Raw genomic sequence first — 22,185 nt, 5'->3', positions numbered from 1 at the left:
GCCAAAGCAAGCCAGACACAAAAGGACAAACTGATTTCACTCCTAGGAGGTCGCTAGAGTCGTCAGAGCCCGGAAGCAGGATGGGGGTGCCCGGGGCTGGGGACGGGGATGGGGACAGCGTGTGTCATGTGCACAGTCATAGTTTGGGAAGATGAGAACATTCTGGAGGCCGGGTGCGGTGGCTCACGCCTGTAATCCCAGCACTTTGGAGGCCGAGGTGGGCAGATCACTGGAGGTCAGGTGTTCGAGACCAGCCTGGCCAACATGGCAAAACCCTGTCTCTACTGAAAATACAAAAATTACCTGGGCGTGGTGGCTCATGCCTGTAATCCCAACTACTTGGGAGCTGAGGCAGGAGAATCTCTTGAACCCAGGAGGTGGAGGTTGCAGTGAGGCTCAAATAGGAGAATCGCTTGAGCTCGGGAGTTAAAAGACCAACCTGGGCAACACAGAGAAACCCCTCCCCTCTGCAAAAAACTTAAAAGATTACCTGGGCACAGTGGCTCACACCTGTAATCCCAACACTTTGGGAGGCTGAGGCGGGAGGATCATTTGAGGCCAGGAAGTCAAGGCTGCAGTGAGCTACGATTGTGCTACCATACTCCAGCTTGGGCCGCAGGGTTACACCCTGTCTCAAACAAAACGCAGTTCCACGGGCGTATGGGCCACGTTTCCAGTGCTTGGTGGCCACGTGGGGCTGGTGTGTGGAACCTCAGAGCTCAAGAACACGTCCGTCATCTGGAACGTTCTCCTGGACTGCCCTGGGCTGCAGGTGGACACGACATGGTCATTCGATGCCTGAGTGTCGGCACAGCCTGTCGTGAAGACCACCTGGGCTCCCACCTCGCGGGGCCCCGTGGCAGGGGGTTTCCCTTCCTCACATCTCCCCTGGGAGGAGGCCCAGGGCCACGCTGCGGGGCTACGTCCCCTCCCTGGCCCCTTCCAGGCTGGCAGCTGGCACAGAAAACACCCGATTAAAACCTTTATTTCAGCAAAATACACGTGCCTGTGAAAAGCTACACGGTGGCTTCCAAGAGGCCCCACTGTGTACCTAAGCCCCAGGTGGCCACACCTGGTGTTCTGGAAAAGGGAGTCTAGGGCCAGTATTGAGGCCCTGCCGTACTGCACCCTGGACGCCGCACCAGACCCCAGCCTCCGCCCCCATCCACAGCTCCCAGAATGGTTTCCGGAGTCCCTGCAACAGACCTGTGAGAGGCGGGGCAGGGCCTGCCGTCCCTGTGATGACCGGGGCATGCGGTCAGCTCCCTCCATCCACACAGCCCTGTGGGCACCAGCACGGCCACCGCGACTTCACTAGACAGCAGTGTTCTCAGCTCAGCTGGGCCGGGGCGCGGGGGAGAGCGCAGGGCACACCCCGCGGCCCTTGTGCTCCTGGAAGCTTCCGGGAGGCGGCGCGTGCTGCCAGGACAACCAAGTCCAGGTGCTCTCAGCAGCGACTCCAGGACGGGACCCCAGGACGACGCATAGAGCCCCCCTGGAGGGACAGGAGCAGGCGAGAGAGAAGCCACCTGTGGTCCCGGCCCCGCCCCAGCTCACACGAACTCAGGCCGCCTCTCCCTGCAGGAGCCCAGCGCGATCCGCCCGCCACGGAGCCTCATGGTGGGCAGTGGGGCCTGCAGCACGTTGTTGGACTGGTTTGTGTTGAATCCTGAGAGCTGCCGGGCCGGGTCGTCCTCGTCCCCGTCCTCCCGGGCGGTGGCCTCCAGCCGCTCCTCGCTGCCGCTGTGGCTGCCAGAAGCCTCCTCCAGGCTGGCCTCACTCTGCTGCTGCTCCAGGAGGCTGAGGCGGCGCAGGGCACTGGCCTCCGATGACGACAGCAGCTCGGAGGCCTCCTCTAGGTCCGAGTCCGAGTCGTTGGACACAACTCGGGATTCTGAGACAGGGAGACAGAGATGGAGGAGAGGCAGAGATGGGGAGAGACAGATGCAGAAGAGACAGAGGAGAGGTGGGGAGAGAGACAGACAGAGAGATGGGGAGGGAGATGGAGGAGAGACGGAGGAGAGGTGGGGAAAAACAGATGGGGGAGAGAAGAGAGAGACAAGGGGAGGGACAGAGAGGGAGGACAGGGAGTGAGGAGGAGGAGGAGGAGGAGAGAGATGGGGAAGAGACAGAGATGGAGGAGGAAAGGAGAGAGGGGTGTTGACAGAGTCTGGCTCTGTGTCCCCACCTAAACCTCATCTTGTAGCTCCCCTAATTCCCACGTGTTGTGGGAGGGACCTGGCGGGAGATGGCTGAATCGTGGAGGAGAGTCTTTCTGGGCTGCTCTCGTGATAGTGAATGGTTTTCACAAGATCTGATGGTCTAAAAAGTAGGGTTTCCCGACACAAGCTCTCCCTTTGCCTGCCACCACCCATGCAAGACGTGACTCGCTCCTTGTTTTCCGCCACAATTGTGAGGCCTTCCCACCTACATGAACTGTAACTCCACTAAACCTCTTTCTTTTGTAAATTGCCCAGCCTCAGGTATTTCTCTCTTTTTGAGACCAGAGTCTCGCTCTGTTGCCCAGGCTGGAACGCAGTGGCACGATCTCGGCTCACCGCAACCTCCACCTCCCCGGTTCAAGCAATTCTCCTGCCTCAGCCTCCTGAGTAGCTGGGATTCCAGGCACCTGTCACCACACCCGGCTAATTTTTGTATTTTTAGTAGAAACCGGGTTTCACCATGTTGGTCAGGCTGGTCTCAAACTCCTGACCTCAAGTGATCCACCTGCCTCGGCCTCCCAAAGTGCTGGGATTACAGACGTGAGGCACCGCGTCTGGCCTCAGGTGTGGATCAGCAGTGTGAAAACAGACTAATACAGAGGTACCGTAACTAGATGCGGCACTCAGGGCTGGCTGCCTCTGACAGGTGGCGCCAGCCCCACCTGAGTCAAACCCCCAGCCCCGTGCCCTTCTCTAGAAAATGAGGCTGCTGCAGGGAAGGCACCTAGCCTGGCCAGGTGCCTGGTGCACCTGGAGCCTTACACAGCGTCAGCCGCACGTTCACATTACCGGTTTCTGAGTGCGGGGTAGGCGCCTCAAAAGGCACTGCCTTGCCTCTGTTTGCAGCTGGTTAAAAGAAAATGAACGAGTAGCTCACAGGTGTGGTCTCCGTGGCAGACAAAATCCACAGAACGTGCTGCGCCATGGACCCTGCCACGTGTGCACAACTAGGTCATGGCACCTGCGCCCACGGGTGGCACACGCCGGCCTCCCTTGGGGCTGTTCGGGCAGCCACTCACTCACCTCTGCACCCATCCTCCGCAGCCTCCTGCAGGGGGTACACCACCCCCTCGCCCGCCTCCAGGTACGGCACCTGGATGACCACCTCAGCTCGCTGGCTGGATGACTCGTCCTGCAAGGGCAGAAAGGAAGTCAGGGAGGGGCCAGGGCTCCATTTTCCATGTTACAAATTAACAAACACACCACACAGCCCCTAACAGCTACTGACACCCGCTGCTGCCCAGGCTGTGACCACACTGGCCATTCCCACAAGGAACATGGGACGGGAATTTCTGAAATTCCGCTCCTCTTGCCACCCACGGCTGCTCCTGTCCCCATCTGTGGTTTCTCCCGAGAGCTTCAAGAGCACAGGACGGAAAGGCCATACCCAGCACAGACACCGTCAGAGCTGTGGGCCCCACTGTCCTGAGACCGCACCCCAGGCGGTCTGTCCTCAGCCAAGAGCAAACCCGGGAAACTGCACCCACTAAACGCCCAGAGAAGATGGATTGAAAAAATACGAGAGGCCGGGCGCGGTGGCTCACACCTGTAATCCCAGCACTTCAAGAGGCCAAGGCGGGGTGTGGATTACTTGAGGTCAGGAATTCGAGACCAGCCTGGCCAAAAAAGTGAAACCCCATCTCTGTTAAAAATACAAAAATTAGCCGGGCATGGTGGCGGGCGCCTATAGTCCCAGCTACTCGGGAGACTGAGGCAGGAGAATCGCTTGAACCTGGGCAGCGGAGATTGTGGTGGGCTGAGATCGCCCCATTGCACTCCAGCCTGGGCAACAGAAGTGAAACCACAACTCCTAGACAGGAAACTCTGAAGCAGGGGATTGACCTCGCAGCAGAGTGCAGTGGCAGCTCGGGTGGCTGTGGACACAGGGGCTAGCGTGCTGCTTGTGGCTGCAGGCAGCACCGGGGTGGGAAACGGGGAAGGAGGGTGCCTGAAAGGTGAGGCCCAATGCCAGCCCCAAGGGAGAGTGGAGGGGCCGCCGCAGAGCCTTTGCACCTCTGCCAGATTCAGTGCAGACTTCGCGCAGTTCTTTGCATGAAAGACAAAAAGACACAGGCCTCTCGAAGTACCCCGTCCAAACCAAATTATCTCCCTGTGGTTCCTTGGGCTTCATCCCACAACGACTGTCCCCAGCAGCGCCCCCTGCTCCCCAAGCCCCGAGTGGACAGCCCTGGTCAGGCCCACACCCTCACCTGGTCCCCGGGGGTCTCCTCTGGCTCCTCCTCGAAGACCAGCCCGTAGTGGACGATGAGAGTCTCGATGACGCGGGCCTGGTGGGGGTAATCCACCAGGGAGGAGAGGGACACGGTGGCCTCGGTGGGCCGTGGCCGAAGCAGCGTGGGCCCGAACACGATGCCCAGGTTCCCAGGGGTCATCTTGTTGTCCTGCTCCACCTCCACGATCCTGCGGGGCGGGCAGGGCCAGGTGCTGAGCGGCTCCCGGGACCCCGAGCCCTCCACCCCATATGCCGGGCCTCACCTGCGTAGGTGCCGCAGCAGGTACTGCAGCGAGGCCCGGTTCTCGAGCGGCAGGTCCCGCAGGAGCTCCCGCAGCCGACCTGCCATGGCCACCATCACTGCCTCGCTCTCCGAGCCGTCCTGACGACCCCGGGACGCCGCCTTGGCCTCGGCCTCTGCCTTCAGGCTGTCCTTAGCCAGCCCCACGAGCTCGTGGTAGAGGCGGAAGGAAATGAGCGGCTCGGGAAGCTGTGCGGTGTCAAGGGTCAGCAGGTGTTGGTGGGCCTGGCCCAGCCCCCACGCGTGCCTACCACGTGCGCAGCCTCAGCCCCACCCCCACCAAGCACTGGTCACGCCCCACCGAGCTCGGGTTCTACCCAGAGCAGCCTCAGTCCCCTTTCTCGCTCTGGCCACGCCCACCCCGCCCTGCAGGTACCCCAAAAAGCTCAGGCTCTACTCAGCAGTCTGACCCCTTCCCCACCACCTGAGAAGTGCTGGTCCCATTCCCATCCCAGCCCAGCTCCGCCCTTCCCCAGACACGACCACGCCCCTAACCCCAGCCCCGCCCTTCCCCGGCCATGACCACGCCCCTAGCCCCAGCCCCGCCCCTGCCAAGCCCTAGTCACACTCATCCTGCCCCAGCCTCACCCCACCAAGCCCAGGCCCCACCCCCAGCCCTTCACTTGTCTAGCCTCAGCCCCTCCCCTAGCCTCATACGGGTCCCTGCCAAACACTGGACACGCCCATTCTGCTCTGGCCACGCCCCACCGAGCCCCGGCCCCGCCTCAGCACAGCGTCAGGTGTGCTTCTGCTGTGGGCACACCCCTGCTACGTGCTGACCCAGCCCCCACCTGGCCCCTCCTGTCCCTGTCCGTGCCCCGACACAGAACTGCCCCGTCCAGCTCCTACCATGACCACGACCCCAGCCTCAGCAGTGCCCCGCCAGGCACTGTCCCGCCCACCCTGTCCCGCCCACCAAGCCCCGCGTTGCGCCAGTCCTGCTCCAGCTCAGTCCTGTTCCAGCTCCAGCACCCCCACCCCACCTCCTCCTGCCTGGCTACGCCCCTTCCAGGCTCCGCTTGGCCACCTCCGGTGGGTCTCACCTGGCGCAGGTAGAGCTTGAGAACGTTGCTGATGTCGTGGGGCGAGGCCTGCGACAGCTCGACCAGCTCCTTGCCGTTCTCGAAGGCCTGGCACAGCTTCTCCACGCGCGTCTTTACCCCATTGACCCGGTAGATGCCCTGCGGGAGTCCAGAGGTGGGGAGGCCTGTCAGCCTCGGCTCACGCCCGCCTCCCCGCTGGGAGCCGCCTCCACCCCCCACCTTACCTTGGTGCGCAGCGCCCGCCGCTCGATCTCGCAGACGCACTTCTTGACAATGAAGGGCACGCCGTCGGGGGCGCTGCGGGCCGCCTGGCTGAAGTCCTGGCCGAACAGCTGTAGGCGGCCCTGCAGCTTCTTGTGCCCGCACTGTATGGCCAGCGTCTCCAGACATTTCTTGTGGCAGGCCAGGCAGCACTGGGGGCGGCCAGAGTGAGTGAGCCAAGCCCCGGGACGCCCAGCCCAGTGCAGCCCCCAGCGGCTCCACCCCACCTCCCCGGGGCCGCTCACAGTCCCCCACACGGCAGCTTCTGTAAACACAAGCTGGACAGTGGCTCCTGGCTTCCACCCCAGGGGTGATCCCGCCTGCCTGCCGCTCCAGCCTCCTCTCCTTCCCGCCCCTTGGTTTTCTGGCCACAGCTCCAAGGCCTTTGCCCTCCAGGTCTTCTGGCCACAGCCCCAGGGCTCTTCACACTCCAGGTCTACCCCCTGCAGGCCTCGCTGCCTCAGAGCCAACACTGCCCCCCAAACCTAAAAGGCCCACCCCACCCCTCCATTCGCCTCCTTCCAAAGGCGCCCGACTGCTCCCTGCTCCGGGCCAGACCTTCCCGAGGGCACCCCAAAGGCTCCCAGCTGTCCGTCGGGGCGTCCCACTCACCTCCTCGCACTCAGCACCCTGGAAGTAGACGTAGCTGTTGCACTCGCGGCACTTGGCGGGTGTACGGAGCTTCCGGAGCCGGTGAGTACGGGCCGCCTTGGACAGCCCCTCGTGGCGGAACGGCCCACTGGGCACAGCCACCGGCAACTCAGGGGTCATGCCGTTGAGGTCAGCTGCGGGCAGCACAGGCGGCTGGTGTCACCAAGGCAGGTCAGGGCCAGGCCCCTGGACTGTGTCCAACCCCCCTCTCTCTCCAGCCCCGTCAGGGGACCCTCACCCTGCTCAAAGGCTGAAGCCCCAGCTCCACCCTCCGGGTCCACCAGCTCCTCCGTGGACGACATGGTGCCACTGGATGATGTCCGCTCGAACTTCTTAAAGTCCCCTGGGCGGGAATCAGGGCCATTCAGACTCCCCGAGCCAGGGGGGGTGCCCTCCATCACCCGTGGTGCGTGAAGCCCTGAGGCCCAGGAGAGGCAGCAGCTCCACCCCCCAGCCCGCCAGAGAGCCTCCGTCACCTGTGCCAGGGCCGGTGTCCAGCCCACTGTCCGAGTCTGAGATCGAGAGCGGCCATGACTTGTGAACCTGGTGTCCTCGCCCGGCTGGAGAAAGAGGTGTCCCTGGTGAAGGGCCAGGGTGGACCGCAGGGAGCCAGCATCCGCCCCGGGGCCCGGCCGGACACTCACCCCGGCGCTCCTTGGCAGGTGCGCCCTCAATGCCTTCCTCTGGGGGGCTGCCGGCAGCCTCCGGCCCCGCCACATCACTCACGTTGAAGCTGCTCTTCCGGGCACGCAGGACGGGGGACCTGGTGAAATAAACCCGGAGGAGGGGCGGTGATGGGGGGCAAAGCGGCTTCATCTTCACGCCCCCGATGGAGGGAAGCCCGGCTCCCAGGCAGGGCCCTGTGCGCCGGGGACCGGGCAGCTGGGTGGCCTTACCAAGCGTTGGCGGACACGTGGGGCTCGAAGTCGTAGTGCACATCGGGCTCCTGGTCCCGCTGCAGCTGGCGCACGTGCGAGGCGTACTGCTGGCCCGGGTCGTACAGCTTGCTGCTCTCACACAGCATCTGGAAGTGCACGGGCAGCGGCGCCGTCTGCATATGCATCATCTGATAGTAGGAGATGGTGGCCTGCGGGCGGCACCCGAGAACGGCGGGGTCAGGAGGAGGCGGCCCGGTCCGCCATCGCCGCCCAGGCGGCCGGAGCACCCCACGCACCGACTTGATGGTCTGGTCGCTCTGCCGGATGACCTCCTGGATTTGCCGCAGGGCTGTCACCTTGGTATCCTCCAGCTCCTGCTTCTGCGTCTTAGCGTCCGCCACGCAGGTGCGGTAGGTGGCCATAGCTTCCTCCGCCTGCGGTGGGGGCCGGGCACACAGAGGGAGGCCTCAGCCTGGGGTGCAGGACTCAGAAACCTCAGGGAGGCCGGGCTCAAGCCTGTCACCCCAGCGCCTCCGGAGGCCACAGTAGGAGACTTGCTTGAGGCCAGGGGTTCGAGACCAGCCTGAACAACATGGTGAGACCTGCCCCCCACCATCTCTTTTTTTTTTTTTTTTTTTTTTTTGAGACGAAATCTTGGTCTGTAGCCCAGGCTGAAGAGCAGTGGCGTGATCTCAGATCACTGCAACCTCCACCTCCCGGGTTCAAGCGATTCTCCTGCCTCAGCCTCCCGAATAACTGGGATTACCGATGCCCCCTCTCACCCACCATGCCCGGCTAATTTTTTGTGATTTTAGTAGAGAGATGGGGTTTCGCCATTTTGGCCAGGCTGGTCTCGAACTCCTGACCTCATATGATCTGCCCGTCTCAGCCTCCCAAAGGGCTGGGTTTTCAGGTGTGAGCCACCACGCCCAGCCTTAGACCCCATCTCCATAAAAAAATTTTTATTTTTTGAGACGGGGTCTCACTCTGTCACCCAGGCTGGAGTGCAGTGGCACGATCTCGGCTCACTGCAAGCTCCGCCTCCCGGGTTTACGCCATTCTCCTGCCTCAGCCTCCCGAGTAGCTGGGACTACAGGCGCCCACCACTATGCCCGGCTAATTTTTTGTATTTTTAGTAGAGATGGGGTGCCATCTCTACTGGCACCGTGCCCGGCCCCCAGCTAATTTTTAAAAAATTCTTGGCCAGGTGCGGTGGCTCACGCCTGTAATCCCAGCACTTTGGGAGGCTGAGGCGGGCAGATCACGAGGTCAGGAAATTGAGACCATCCTGGCTAACACGGTGAAACCCCATCTCTACTAAAAATACAAAAACAAATTAGCCGGGCGTGGTGGCGGGCACCTGTAGTCCCAGCTACTTGGGAGGCTGAGGCAGGAGAATGGTGTGAACCTGGGAGACGGAGCTTGCAGTGAGCCGAGATTATGCCACTGCACTCCAGCCTGGGCAACAGAGCGAGACTCCGTCTCAAAAAAAAAAAAAAAAAAAAAAAAAGTAGCCGGACCTGGTGGCAGGTCCCTGTAATCTCAGCTACTCAGGTGGCTGAGGCAGAAAATTGTGTGAACCTGGGAGGTGGATGTTGCAGTGAGCCGAGATCTCCCCACTGCACTCCAGCCTGGGCAACAGAACGAGACTTTGTCTCAAAAAAGCAAACCAGCTGGGCACAGTGGCTCACACCTGTAATCCCAGCACTTTAGGAGGCGGAGATGGGCGGATCATGAGGTAAGGAGATCGAGACCATCCTAACACAGTGAAACCCCATCTCTACTAAAAATACAAAACAATTAGCCGGGCATGATGGCGGGCACCTGTAGTCCCAGCTACTCGGGAGGCTGAGGCAGGAGAATGGCGTGAACCAGGGAAGCGGAGCTTGCAGTGAGCTGAGATCACGCCGCTGCACTCCAGCCTGGGCAACAGAGTGAGACTCCGTCTCAAAACAACAAACAAAAAAACCCCACAAAACCAAAAGCAAAGGACTGGAAGTGGTAAATGTCACATCAAGCATTGGATCTCCTCCTCCAGGGCCCTCCAGCCCCGCCTCCACCCTCCGTCACCTTGTTCTTCGCCTCCTCCTCCAGCCGCCGCCTCTTGTCCAGCGTTTTGGTGACTGTGCTGCCCGCTCCCAGAGTGGTGCCAGCCTGCTCCTCCTCTGCCTTGGCCACGAGGAAGCGAGCCTTGTCGTGGTCCTCGCAGCGCTGCGTGTAACCCTGCTTGGCCTTGCGCAGGTTAGACTCCGCCTCTTGCTGTGGGTGTGGGAGCCCGGAGGCCAGTTTCAACCCCATCCTCGGATGGGACTCAGTCTCCCCAGCTCCTCTCTTCCTCCCCACCCCCATTTCTCTCACCAAGACCCCATGGCCCAGCTGGGCACGCAGAGGGCCCTGCACAATCGGCAATGGAAGAACAGGAGGAGTGGCCGGGCGCGGTGGCTCACACCTGTAATCCCAGCACTTTGGGAGGCTGAGGCAGGCGGATCACTTGAGGTCAGGAGTTTGAGACCAGCCTGGCCGCCATAGTGAAACCCCATATCTACCCAAAATATAAAAAATTAGCCGGGCGTTGTGGTGCACACCTGTAATCCCAGCTACTCGGGAGGCTGAGGCACAAGAACGGCGAATAGCTTGAACCCAGGAGGCAAGGGTGGCAGTGAGCCGAGATTGCACCACTGTGCTCCAGCCTGGGCAACAGAGATTCCAGCTCAAAAAAAAAAAGAACGGGAGGAGGCACCCGCAACAGGACCCTCGGAGAAATGAGTGTCCTGTGTGCCCACTCTGCAGCCTGGGAAGCTGAGGCACAGCTAAGCTCTGAACAGAGGCTCAAATGGCAGCTCTGCAGACGCTGACACCAACCCCCACGGGAACAGGCCAGCGTCTCCAAGCTCTGTTGCTTTCACTTCCCTCCTCACAGATGAGAACAGAGAAGCCGCCCAGGCAGGAAGCCAGGCGCCCACAGGAAGAGTACTTAGTCAAAAACCTGTGGGCTTGGGGGCCACACCTCACAACCTGCACCACCAGATTCACATATAAACAAACGGACTCATCCAATTACTAGGAGAAGGCCAGGTGCTATGGCTCACACCTGTAATGCCACTGCTTTGGGAGGCCGAGGCAGGAGGATCGCTTGAGGCCAGGAGTTCGAGACCAGCCTGGCCAACATAGTGAGACCCCATCTCTACAAAAAAATAAAAAAATTTAGCCAGACGTGGTGGCGCACACCTGTGGTCCTACCCACTCGAGACCAGCCTGGCCAACATGATGAAACCCCGTCTCTACCAAAAATATAAAAATTAGCCGAGCACGATGCCTTACACCTATAATTCCAGCACTTTGGAAGGCCGAGGTGGGCAGAACTCCTGAGGTCAGGAGTTCAAGACCAGCCTGGCCAAGGTAGTGAAACCCCATCTCTACTAAAAACACGCCAGGTGTGGTGGCAGACGCCTGTAATCCCAGGTACTTGGGAGGCTGAGGCAGAAGAATCGCTTGAGCCCGGGAGATGGAGGTTGCAGTGAGCCGAGATCGAGCCACTGCACTCCAGCCTGGGTGACAGAGTGAGACTGTCTCAAAAAAAAAAAAAAAAAAAAAATTCCTGCTACTAACAATCACAGGTTTCTACCTGGCACAATAGGCCACAAGTAAAAATCAAAAGTCAAATAGTAAATTGTGGGAGGGTAATCGGGGGAGTCTAAAACTCACATGATTAAGGCCTAAGTTCTCTAGTATGTAAAAAGCTCTGACAAATCAATAAGAAGCCACTGTCCAATGCCAAGTAAGCAAAGGATAAGCACTGAGGGTTCATGGAAGAGGAAAAGCACTGCTGTGGCCTGAGAGGGCAGCTCATACACGCACGGCCCTTGACCCAGCAGTTCTATTTTGGGCACTGATCCCAGATAAACCCTCAGGCATCCTTGAGACAGGGGCACAAGCTTGTCATAGCAATGGTGTGTGTAACAGCAACAGCTCAGCCACTCCCAAAACGTCCATGGAATAACCTACTCAATCTCCCCAGCTGAGCCCTGCACAGCCAAAAAAAGGGGTTCCAGCTGCTTCATGCTGACTGATATGGGGTGAGCCTCTCTATACGGAGGTGAGGATAAAAACCAGAGGCAGAACAGGGCATGAGGTAAGCTGTCCTCGCGTGTACAAAACAGGGCAGATCCGTGTTTGCTGGTATGTGCTGGAAGGAGCTAGGAGGCTGCGTCTCACCGCAGACCCTGTTAACACGGCTAAAAAGCAAACAAAAACTGGGCAACATAGCATACAAAAAATGCAAAAAAATGAACTGGGTGTGATGGCCGCTGCCTATAGACCCAGGAACTTAGGAGGCTGAGGTGGGAGGATCATTGGAGCCCAAGAAGTCAAGTCTGCAGTGAGGTATGATTGCGTCACTGCAGTCCAGCCTGGGTGACAGAGCGAGACCCTATCTCAAAACAAAGAAGGAAAGAAACAAAAAGGCACTGGTGTCTTTGAAATAACCCAAAAGCGAAGTGGGAAGAGAATACAGGCAGGAAGCCGAGTGGGGTGACTCAAGTCTGTAATCCCGGCACTTTGGGAGGCCGACGCGGGTGGATCAACTGACGTCAGTAGTTCGAGACCAGCCTGACCACTATGATGAAACCCCGTCTCTACTAAAAATACAAAAATTAGCCAGGTGTGGTGCTGTGCTTCTGTAATCCCAGCTATTCGGGAGGCTGAGACAGGAGAATCGTTTGAACCAGGGAGATGGAGGTTGCAGCGAAAGCCGAGATGGTGCCACTGCACTCCAGCCTGCAGCCTGGGCGACAGAGCGAGGCTCCGCTAAAAAATAAAAATAAAAAAAAGTACAGGCAGGAGCATGGAGCTTCTCCAGTTCTGAGAGACCATGAGTCTCCCTCCAACCCGGAGACCTGCTGTTTACAACTGAGGTAGGCACGGCTTCTCCCCATTTCTGCAGGGACAGCAGTGAGCGCCGGTCCTTCCAGGCAGAGCTGGGGGCGGTGGGGCTGGAGCGTCTCCGACCCGGTTTGGGGCTCAACCTGCAAGGCCGCGCATGCGCAGGAGGCCGGGATTTGTGCAGCGCTCACCGCAGGGTCCCCGCTATGGGGCTGGGGTTGGGACTGCGCCTGCGCCGAGACCCGCTGCCCGCCCCCGTCCGCCCCCTCCCGCCCGCCTCACCAGCTTCCTCTGGGCGCGGTGCCAGGCCTCCTTGATCTCCTTCCTGCGCTTCTCGTGTTCAAGCCGCCGCAGGGTCAGGGGCTGGGGCGAGACGGGCTGTGAGTGGGTACCCTGGTGACGCCCCGGCCCAGCCCGCCCATCCAGGCACCACGCACCTGCATGAAGGTCTGGGTCTGCAAGGTGCCCACCGCCTGCACCATGCCGTGGCCGAACTCCAGGTCCTGCTCCAGGGCCAGCGAGTAGATGGACAGGAGTGGCATGTGGGGCTGTGGGTGGGGCACCGGGTCACTGGGTGGAGAGGGATGGAGGCAGGGCGGCCCCAGCACCCCCAGCCACCACCTCCCTGTCCCTGCAGCCACCCCCGTTAATGTAGAGGGGAAGCCCTGCTCTTGGTCCCTGGGTCCTTGAAATGGGGCTGAGACTCACACCCGGGCCCAGGGATCCCCACCCCGTGCCCGCGGGGCCCCCACCTCTTGCATGACGCTCTGTCTGCAGTTGTGACAGATCTTCTGCAGTCCCTTGGCAAACTCCATCTCTGCGGGCCGGGGAGGGGTGTGAGATGCTGGGACAAGGCCTTCCTCCAGACCCACCCTGCAGGGACCCCAGCTCTCACCCAGCGTTGTCCGCTTCTCCAGATAGCTGATGAGGTCCTTCATGTACTTGGCCATGTTCTTGGCATACAGGAGCGCGGCATCCACGCCCCCCTCACAGCGCTGCAGCAGCACGTCCACCTCCTCGGCGGGCAGGCAGCCTGCAGGGAACGCAGGCCTGCTCAGCCTGGCCCGACCCCGGCAATGGCTCACCCCTCAAATGCCTGCCTGTGCTGTGTGAGGGCTTACCGGCATCACAGTCGTCAAGGCTGGGAGGGGTACCCTCACTGCCCGGTCCGTACAGGCTTTCCATGGACTGTAGGATGGAGACGCAGGTGAGACCAGCACCATGCGGGGCCCTGCGCAGTGCCCACCTTTCAGGGAACGGTTGCTGCCCCCCGGACACAGAGGGAAACCGAGGCACACAGGGGCAGCAGGGTGACTGGCTGGGCCCTGCAGACCTGAACCCGGCTGGCCTCCAGAAGCTGGACACAGGTGGCCCCGGCCCACTCCACTCACCTGGCTCGAGTCCCCAGGAGGCACTGCTAGGAGGGTGCTGCTGTCCACTTCACCCATGAGGAACTCGGACACTCTGCAGGACCAGAGGGGTCACCATCGAGAGACACCCGGGCCCCCCACGCTCCCTTGCTCTGACCCACAGGCTCCCGCACTCACGTGCTACTGAAGGCCACAGCAATCGTCTCCAGGGCCTTCTCAAACTCTTGTTTCTCCAGATCATTGTTGCTCTCGTAATGGAAGGCTGGGAAGCAGAGATAAGGGCAAGGAGGTGGGCCCACTCTGGGAGGTGACCATCCCTGCAAGAACTGACCAGAGCCCTCAACCCAGTGGGAACAGCAGGGAGCTGTTGTGCCTGTCAAACTCCTATGCATCCTTCAAAACCCACTTCAAACATGCCCTCCTCCAGGATGCCCTTCCAGGAAGAGAGCCCTCGAAGCCCTGTTCCAGCAGGCTGACCTTTGACCTTGGCAATGAGGGTGCCGGCTGCCGTGAGCGTCTCCACGGTGTTCAGCAGCGGGTACTTGGAGATGATCTGACGCATGACACGCAGGGCCTCACCCAGGCACTCGTGGGCCAGCGGGCGGCGGGCCTCAAGGAGGTCTGCTGGGCAGAGTCGGAGTGAACAGTGGGGTGGGGCCTGGTCCCGGGGAAAGTCTGTCCACCTCCTCCCTCTTCAGAGTTCCTGTTCCCAGATGGGGAAACTGAGGCAGAGGTGGGAGAGGGCAGATGCCTGGGGCTCATTTCGAGACTGCGGGGAGGGCACTGTCCCTCCCTGGGCTACTGGCCACATCAGCAAAGGCCAGACCTTGGCCTAGGCACTCTGTGCTGCTCAGAACACGCTTTTCCTGTCCCTCCAGAAAGCAAACTGCCTCTTGTCCTTCAAGCTACAGTCCTGCAGCCCCTTCCTCCATGCAGCCCACCAGGCCCCTTCCCTGCCCTAACCCCTCAGGACTGCTAATAGCCCTGTCCAGGTCTCTCTCTGCCCTTCCTACCTGGGTGAGGAAACTGAGGCATAGAGAAGAGAAGTCATTTCTCAACAGTCACACAGCTTTTCCATCTACACTTAGCTCTAAAGGCATGAGAACGCCAGGCAGAGGGATGCTGCCTGGCTTTATCTCCAGGGCAATAGGGAGCCACAGAAGGTGTTAGAGCAGAAGAGGGTGGTGGAACCTGGCTTTCACTGCCCTCCTCAGCCAGGAGCAGTGGCTTACACCTGTGACCCCAGCACTTTGGAAGGCTGAGCCCAGGAATTCAAGACCAGCCTGGGCAATACAGTGAGACCCTATCTCCGTAAGAAATAAATAACAAGGCCAGACATGGTGGCTCAAGTCTGTAATCCCAGCACTTTGGGAGGCCGAGACGGGTGGATCATGAGGTCAGGAGATCGAGACCATCCTGGCTAACACGGTGAAACCCCGTCTCTACTAAAAATACAAAAAACTAGCCAGGCTAGGTGGCGGGGGCCTGTAGTCCCAGCTACTCGGGAGGCTGAGGCAGTAGAATGGCATAAACCCGGGAGGCGGAGCTTGCAGTAAGCCGAGATCTGGCCACTGCACTCCATCCTGGGGGACAGAATGAGACTCCGTCTCAAAAAAAAAAAAAAAAAAAAGAAATAAAATAAATAACAAAAAGGTAAATGCCCTTATCGAACGTTCTCAAACGGAAGAAGAAAAAAGCAGAGAGGGCCAAGCATGGTGGCTCACACCTGTAATCCCAGCACTTAGGGTGGCCGAGACAGGCAGATCACTTGAGGTCAGGAGTTCGAGACCATCCTGGCCAACATGGTGAAACCCCATCTCTACTAAAAATACAAAAATTAGCGGCGTGGTGGTGCGCCCCTGTAATCCTGGCTACTTGGGAGGCTGAGGCAGGAGAATCGCTTGAACTCGGGAGGTGGAGGTTGCAGTGAACTGAGATCGCGCCACTGCACTCCGGGCCTGGGTGACACTCCTCCATCTCAGAAAAGAAGTAAAGGAAAGGGAAAATAAAGAAAGAAAAGAAGGAAAAAAGCAGAGGGTACAGGCGAAACATGGAGAGCCAGGCACACACCATGCAGTGAAAACCAACCCGCGGAATTCGTACGAGGGGAAAGGCCAGAGAGGACAGAGACCAGCGGGAGGGGCAGATTTGACACTTGACTGTACCGCTCAGAGAATGCCCCAAATACAAAGTGAAATCCGAAAAAATAACTGCCCGTCTCTTTCGGCACCAAAGACCCCAGGTGAACGTCACCTCCGGGAAGAGACCGCCCGAGTCACCCGCCAGAGATTCCCCACTGGCCGCCGCCGCGCATGAGACCCAGCACTGGAGCACGTCTTCGCTGCTGGATGCGGCGGACTCGGGGAATGGGACTGGGGCTCCAGGAGCTCGGGGAAGCCGCTGGGAGGCCCCGGCCACGCCCCTTCCCGGGACCTTTCTGCCCCGCGCCCGCCATTCCGCGCGCGCGGCCCCGGCCTGCGCCCCCGCTGTCCCCGCGCCGCCCCCACCCAGGAAGCCAGCGGCCGGCACGACCCCTGCGCAGCGCAGGGATGCCCAGGTGCGCACGGCCAGGCCAGGCGCGCGGCAGCCGCTGCTCCCCCACCGCGGGCGGCAAACGGCCCAAGCGCCACGTGCTCCCGTACGCGCTTGGGGACCCCGCACCCCGCACCTGTCCCCTCACCTCGGGGACCCGCCCGGCAGCGCACGGGGCCCTCGTCCAGCGCCGGGTGCGCCGTCCCGCAGATACACATGGCGCAGCCGTCGGGGCGCGGAGACCGCGAGCGCGTGGGGCCTGGCGGCTGACCGATGGGGGTCTCCGGTGGCCAAACCGGCTCCGGCCGGTCCGGAGGCCCCGCCCCCGCGAGAGAAACCCCGCCCTGGCGTCCCCTTCGCCCCAGTCAGGGTCCTTCCTTACCCGCAGAGCTTCGAGGTGGGGAGGGTCGAGGACAGGCAGGGAAACTGAGGCCCAGACCTGAAGCCCGGGAACGAGGAAGCCCGGGAAAAGTCGGGGTGACCCCGGGCCGCCCGCACCGTCCATGTGGGCCCCCTCCTAGCTGCCTGCACGCGGATTCCCAAGCTGTGGGGTGGACCCCACAACCATCGCTGCAGGCAGGTGGCCCCATTTTATAGACAAGTCACCTGACACCTGGAGAGGGAAGGGGCTCGCCAGGGTCTCAGCAGCTGAGAAGCATCGGGACTAGAGCCCACATCCTAGTGGCCAGGGTCTCCTCTGGCCTGGGGCGGCCCCGAGACGCACAGAAGGCGCCCCCAGCCGGGCACGGTGGATCAGGCCTGTTATCCCAGCACTTTGGGAGGCGGAGCCGGGAGAATGGTTTTAACTCTGGAGTTCTAGACCAGCCTGCGCAACATCGGGAGACCCCGGTCTCTACAAAAAGTACAAAAATTGGCCGGGCGCAGTGGCTCACGCCTGTAATCCTGGCACTTTGGGAGGCCGAGGTGGGTGGATCACTTGAGGTCAGGAGTTCAAGACCAGCGTGGTCAACATGGTGAAACCCCCTCTCTACTAAAAAAAAAAAAAAAAAAAAGCCGGGCATGGTGGCACTCGCCTGTAATCCCAGCTACTCGGGAGGCTGAGGCAGAAGAATCACTTGAACCCAGGAGGTGGAGGTTGCATTGAGCTGAGATCTCACCACTGCACTCCAGCCTGGGTGACAAAGTGAGACTCTGTCTCACACACACACAAAAAAAAATCCAGGCGCGGTGGCTCATGCCTGCTGTAATCCCAGCATTCTGGGAGGCTGAGGCGGGCGGATCATGAGGTCAGGAGTTAGAGACCAATCTGGCCAATATGGTGAAACCCCGTCTCTACTAAAAATACAAAAATTAGCTGGGTGTGGTGGCGCACACCTGTAGCCCCAGCTACTTGGGATCCTGAGGCAGAAGAGTCACTTGAACCCAGGAGGCAGAGGTTGCAGTGAGCCAAGATAACGCCACTGCACTCCAGCCTGGGCAACAGAGTAAGACTCCATCTCACCATCTCAAAAACAATAAAATAAAATAAGCCAGGTACAGTGGCTCATGCCTGTAGTCTCAAGTACTCAGGAGGCAGAGGTGGGAGGTTGGCTTGAGCCCAGGAGTTCAAGGCTACAGTGAGCCTTGATCACACCACTGCACTCCAGCCTGGGCAACAGAGCAAGACCCTGTATCAATCAATCAATCAATCAATCAATCAATAAAAAGAAAAGAAAAGAAAAAAAGAAAGTGTCCCACCCTGGCTGGCCCAGTTCGGACCTCCTGCAGGAGCCTGGGAGCTGAGCCCCGCCCAGGCCAGGCCTCCAAGGAAGCGCCAGGATCGGAAAGGAACCGAGATTAGGGTTTCCCCAGGAAACCAGCCTAGTCCCCGCCCATGGGACCAGATAACCCAGGGGCTCCCACTCCTCCCAGCGGGGACCGGGCCTTCCCCAACTAGCGCCCTGAAGGTGCAGAGGCCACTCCAACACTTGAGGTCCAGTCCTGGCTCTGCCCTGCACTGGCTGGGTGAGCCGGGGGTGAGGGCCTCACTAGAGACTCAGTTTCGTCATCTGTAAAATGGGCGCCTGCCTGGAGCAGATCAGAGCGCCTGGCATGACCCTTGCACTGTGGTTTCTAGGAGGAGCCGGGAGCTGAAGGCAGCACATGAGGTGCCCGCCTGGGCTGCCAGGGACAAACAGGAAGCAGATGAAAATAACTCGGCAGGAAGCAGGGCTGTCAGCGGCCGCGTGGAGGAGAAAACGGAACTGCCGGCCTGCAGGCCTCTGGGTCCCAGCACCTCTAGCCGCCTGATGCCCCCATCCTACCCCTCGCTGTGCCTCCTGAATCTCTTTCCATCCAGACCTCAGCCAACCCCCAGTTTGCTTCGTTCCAAGACACAGATCTGCCCCCATCTGTCCTGTGCTCTAACATCTTCTATAGCTCCCCATTGCCCTTCTGCCTGGCCTTGTCATGCCTTCATCCTACACCAGCGGCACCCCACACCTTGGCCTCCAAATGCATTCTCTGTTTCCATGTTTCTGAGCCCGTGCATGGGACATTTCCTCTGCCTTTCCCTCCTAATTGCCATCAGATCCTTTAAAATAAATAAATAAATTGGGCACCCTCCTGAGCCAGTGTACACTCAGAGACTCCCCCCACCAAACTCCTACACATCCCTCAAAGCCTTAGCTGTCATGGCCTCTTCCACATAGCCCTCCCTGCCATTCCCTTCTGAGCCTCCCCAAGTCCCTCCTTCCATCCTCCCTTGGGTCTGGCTCTGTCTTCCACCCAGGCCTCCGTGTCCCCATGGCTCTCACCGTCATGCAACACACACTCCTTAAGTTTCTCAAGGCCCTCAGCGAAGCGGGCCACGTCGGCCAGCAGATGGGAGATGTCCTCGACGCCGTCTGGGCCGGCGCCCTCGGTAGGCTGCTCGCCCGGGCTGGCAGCTGTCAGCGGGCTCCGGTGGCTCCGGCCCAGTGTCCAGGAGGCGGCACCCGACAGTGGGAAACCAGCTGCACTGGCGTGGCGGCTCAGGCTGGTAGGCCGCTTGAGGGTGCCTGTGGCCTTGGCGCTGGAGGACCCAGTGGATGGCTCCAGGCTTGGTCCAGGGAACACGGCATCAACTCCATCCTTCCTGGGCAGCTCCTTGGACAGGTCCAAGGGGAGCTCGTTAAACGGATTTTCCGGCCTGGACACTGCCTCAGTTTCCCCAGAAATTAAATGGGGCTGTGGAGGGCCATCGTCACCCCGACCCCATAGGGGTCAAAGGCCAGAGGTCACAGGGCCGAGATTTGGTAGCGTACCCCCCCACCTGTTACCCAACATCCTCTTCCCTAGAGCTTTCACAAACAACGGTCCCTACCCAAACCACAGCCGGGGCGGGGCCTGCGGGGAGGCGCGGGAGGGGGGGGTCCCCACTTCCTGGTGGGGGTGGGGAGGGTCCTCAGCCCTTCAAGCCCCCCTCAGGCTCCTACAACGCAGCTACTTTGAGTGAAGACACTTCTATGTCTGTACCTCTAAAGGTCCATGGACCCCCAGAGCCTATGGACAGCCCCAGGCCTGTAGACATCCCAGATCCCCCAAGCTTTGTAGACCCCCAGCTTTGCAGATACCCCAGGTCTGGAGACACTCCCCAGCCCTTGAACCTGGTGGATCCCTTTAGAGGATCTGCTGCCCGGTCAAACATCAACCCAATGGCCAGGCCACAGCCCTCCCATCTCAACGGCTCCCAGAGCCCCCAGATTGCCTAAGCCCCCAACCTGCAGCGGCCCAAACCCAACATTGTCCCAACTCGGCACCTTCCCTTCCTGCTCCCTGGGCCCCGCGGCCAGCCCTGGATGGAGTGGAGGGAGGCGGCCACTACTCCCAGGGTCCCTACCGTGAGCTGAATGCCGGGGTCCCGGCCTCTCTGCTGTGGCCCCCGCCGTCCCGCCCGGTAGGGGCTGTAACTGGCACGAGCCCCGAGCCGCTGCCCCAGCATGGGCCCCGAGTACAGGGCGGGTCCCTGTCCCCCTGCGGCCGGTGTCAGCTCCAGGTCTGCGCCCGGGCTCCACTCACCCCCGAGGGCTGCGGGCTGGGGCTTCCCGCGCGGTTCTTTTTCGAGATGGAAGGGGTTTTCATGAGATCTCGTTTCTTCCTGGAGAACATGATGGGGCCCAGGCCGGGAGCCCGAGGGGGCGGGCTGGTTCAGGCGGGCTGGGGGTCTCAGCGCTGCAGCTCCCGGCGCTGGCCGCTTCGGGACCACATTGTCGACGGCCACCCCCTCCCCAGCTGTCAGGCCCACGTGACAGGCCCGGCCGTCACTGGCGGGCCCTCCCCGCAACAGGAAAAGGCTTCGGGGAGGCGGCGACGCGGCCTCGCCCCCGACCCTTCCAGGCCTCAGCCTGCAGCTCTGCGGAGTGGGCGCGAAGGTGAGGTCGCAGGCCCCGCCCCCAGCCCCGGGCCGCGCCCCCCGCTTCCGCTTTCGGGAGCTCGGAGCCGCGCGGCTCGCGGGGTGGGACGCGGAGCCCCTGCCTGACGCTGTGGCCCTCGGCGGGCACAGGGCGGCCGCCTGCAGGGCGCTGACCCTCACTCCCGGACGCGACTGGGCGTGCACAGACACGTGTGCACGATGACACGCAGAGACCCGGACCTCCAAGCGCACTCAGACACCACCAAGCTCCGGGAGCCTCGCCCTCAGACCCCAGACACATGCACAGGCCGAAGCTGCGCCCCTACAGCCCCCTTTTCCCTGAAGGCAAGCCCCCGCTCCACCTCCTCCCCTGCAGACCCTAGGGTGTGGCCGGGCCCCAGCAGGGTGGGACAGAGTAGAGTCACCCCCATCACCCGCCCTGCAGCCCCGGGAGGTGGGCCAGGTCGAGGACAGGCGGGGAAACTGAGGCCCAGAACCGAAGCCCTGGGTGCAAAGACTTCCAGGAATAGTCAGAACAGTTCACCCGGCCCTGTCCTTGTGGGCCCCGGCGTCAACCCGCTCCTAGGCTGCCTGCACAGGGGTTCCCAAGCTGTAGTGTGGACCCCACCATCGTCAGAATATGCTGAGGACACCTGGTTACCTCTCAGCAGCCCTGTGGGCCGTATCATGTTGCCCCAGATCTCAGCACTGCCCTTAGCTAAGGTCCCCAGCCCCGCCTCCCTTGCTGCATTCCAGTGGCTCCGGACCACCGGACGTGCTGGGCAGCAGGACGCAGGCACCCGTTGCTGATAACAGCCTGAGGCGGCATTGGCCAAGAGCTGGGGCAACTGCAGGCATACAGATCCCAGCCTCCTACCTTCCCCCAACCCCCATCCCCCAGTGTGAACTCTCTCCCCTCCCCAAGTCTCCCTGCTGTCCCCTTCCACAACCCCACTCCCAATCCCAAAACCCCAACCTCTTTCCCAAACCCCATTCCCACCTACCTCGGGTGGGAGGGGCAGATCTCTGGGGCACAGGACATGAAGGTCACAGCCCCTTGCTCCAAGTTCAGCTCTCCAGGCCTGGGTCCAGGTGCAAACCCAGCCTAGCAGACCCTTGAGAACTCTTTGCCCCCGACTCATGGCTCTGAGGGCTGGGATCAGGGGGTGAGGGTCAGCTGAATGTCGGATGGGCTTCTGGCCCGGCCAGGAGGCGTGTGCTCCGGGACAGTGGGCTCCTCTAAGCTTCCCAGGACATTCCTGAGCCCTGACCTCATCCCCACTTCATGGCCAGGCACTTACAGGTACCGCCCTTAGGCGCCAGCCCCACGTGGGCATGCAAGGACCTGGGGATGGTGACCAGGCCCTTATGAGACCCGCACTCGGATCCCCAACTCCTGGGCTGGCCACAGAGGCATTTACAGCTGGGGTCCAGTTAGCTGTAGACACACTCACACCTGTGTCCTACGAATCGTCACTTG

General features: G+C 60.9%; 1 protein-coding gene across 10 annotated transcripts; it reads right to left on the bottom strand.

Annotated features, from left to right (window-relative positions):
* Positions 1–971: 971 nt before the first annotated feature.
* ARHGAP45 (Rho GTPase activating protein 45) lies at positions 972–22,165 on the bottom strand. 10 transcript variants are annotated; one of them, XM_077978710.1, is made up of 23 exons: positions 21,710–22,165; positions 19,129–19,459; positions 14,318–14,461; positions 14,018–14,102; positions 13,862–13,934; positions 13,592–13,658; positions 13,366–13,503; positions 13,223–13,287; positions 12,908–13,018; positions 12,753–12,833; positions 9,660–9,848; positions 7,886–8,023; positions 7,608–7,798; positions 7,356–7,474; positions 7,188–7,271; positions 6,950–7,054; positions 6,673–6,845; positions 6,024–6,212; positions 5,800–5,937; positions 4,719–4,945; positions 4,433–4,643; positions 3,246–3,354; positions 972–1,894 (listed from the first exon to the last, which is right to left on the bottom strand). In XM_077978710.1, exons 1-23 carry the CDS (start codon positions 21,845–21,847, stop codon positions 1,554–1,556), a joined length of 3,447 nt encoding a protein of 1,148 aa, XP_077834836.1. In that variant the 5' UTR covers positions 21,848–22,165; the 3' UTR covers positions 972–1,553. The 10 variants fall into 10 exon arrangements, with proteins under 10 accessions (XP_077834836.1, XP_077834840.1, XP_077834837.1 ...); XM_077978714.1 differs by having other exon boundaries at positions 14,318–14,562; positions 21,710–21,919; XM_077978711.1 differs by lacking the exon at positions 21,710–22,165 and adding an exon at positions 20,193–20,714.
* Between the last annotated feature and the right edge of the window lie 20 nt (positions 22,166–22,185).

Source organism: Macaca mulatta, chromosome 19 (genome assembly GCF_049350105.2).
Source record: "Macaca mulatta isolate MMU2019108-1 chromosome 19, T2T-MMU8v2.0, whole genome shotgun sequence".
In the NCBI taxonomy this organism is placed as follows: Eukaryota; Metazoa; Chordata; class Mammalia; order Primates; family Cercopithecidae; genus Macaca; species Macaca mulatta.
Note: the sequence above shows the minus strand (reverse complement) of the source record. Positions and strands in the feature narration are given on the sequence as shown.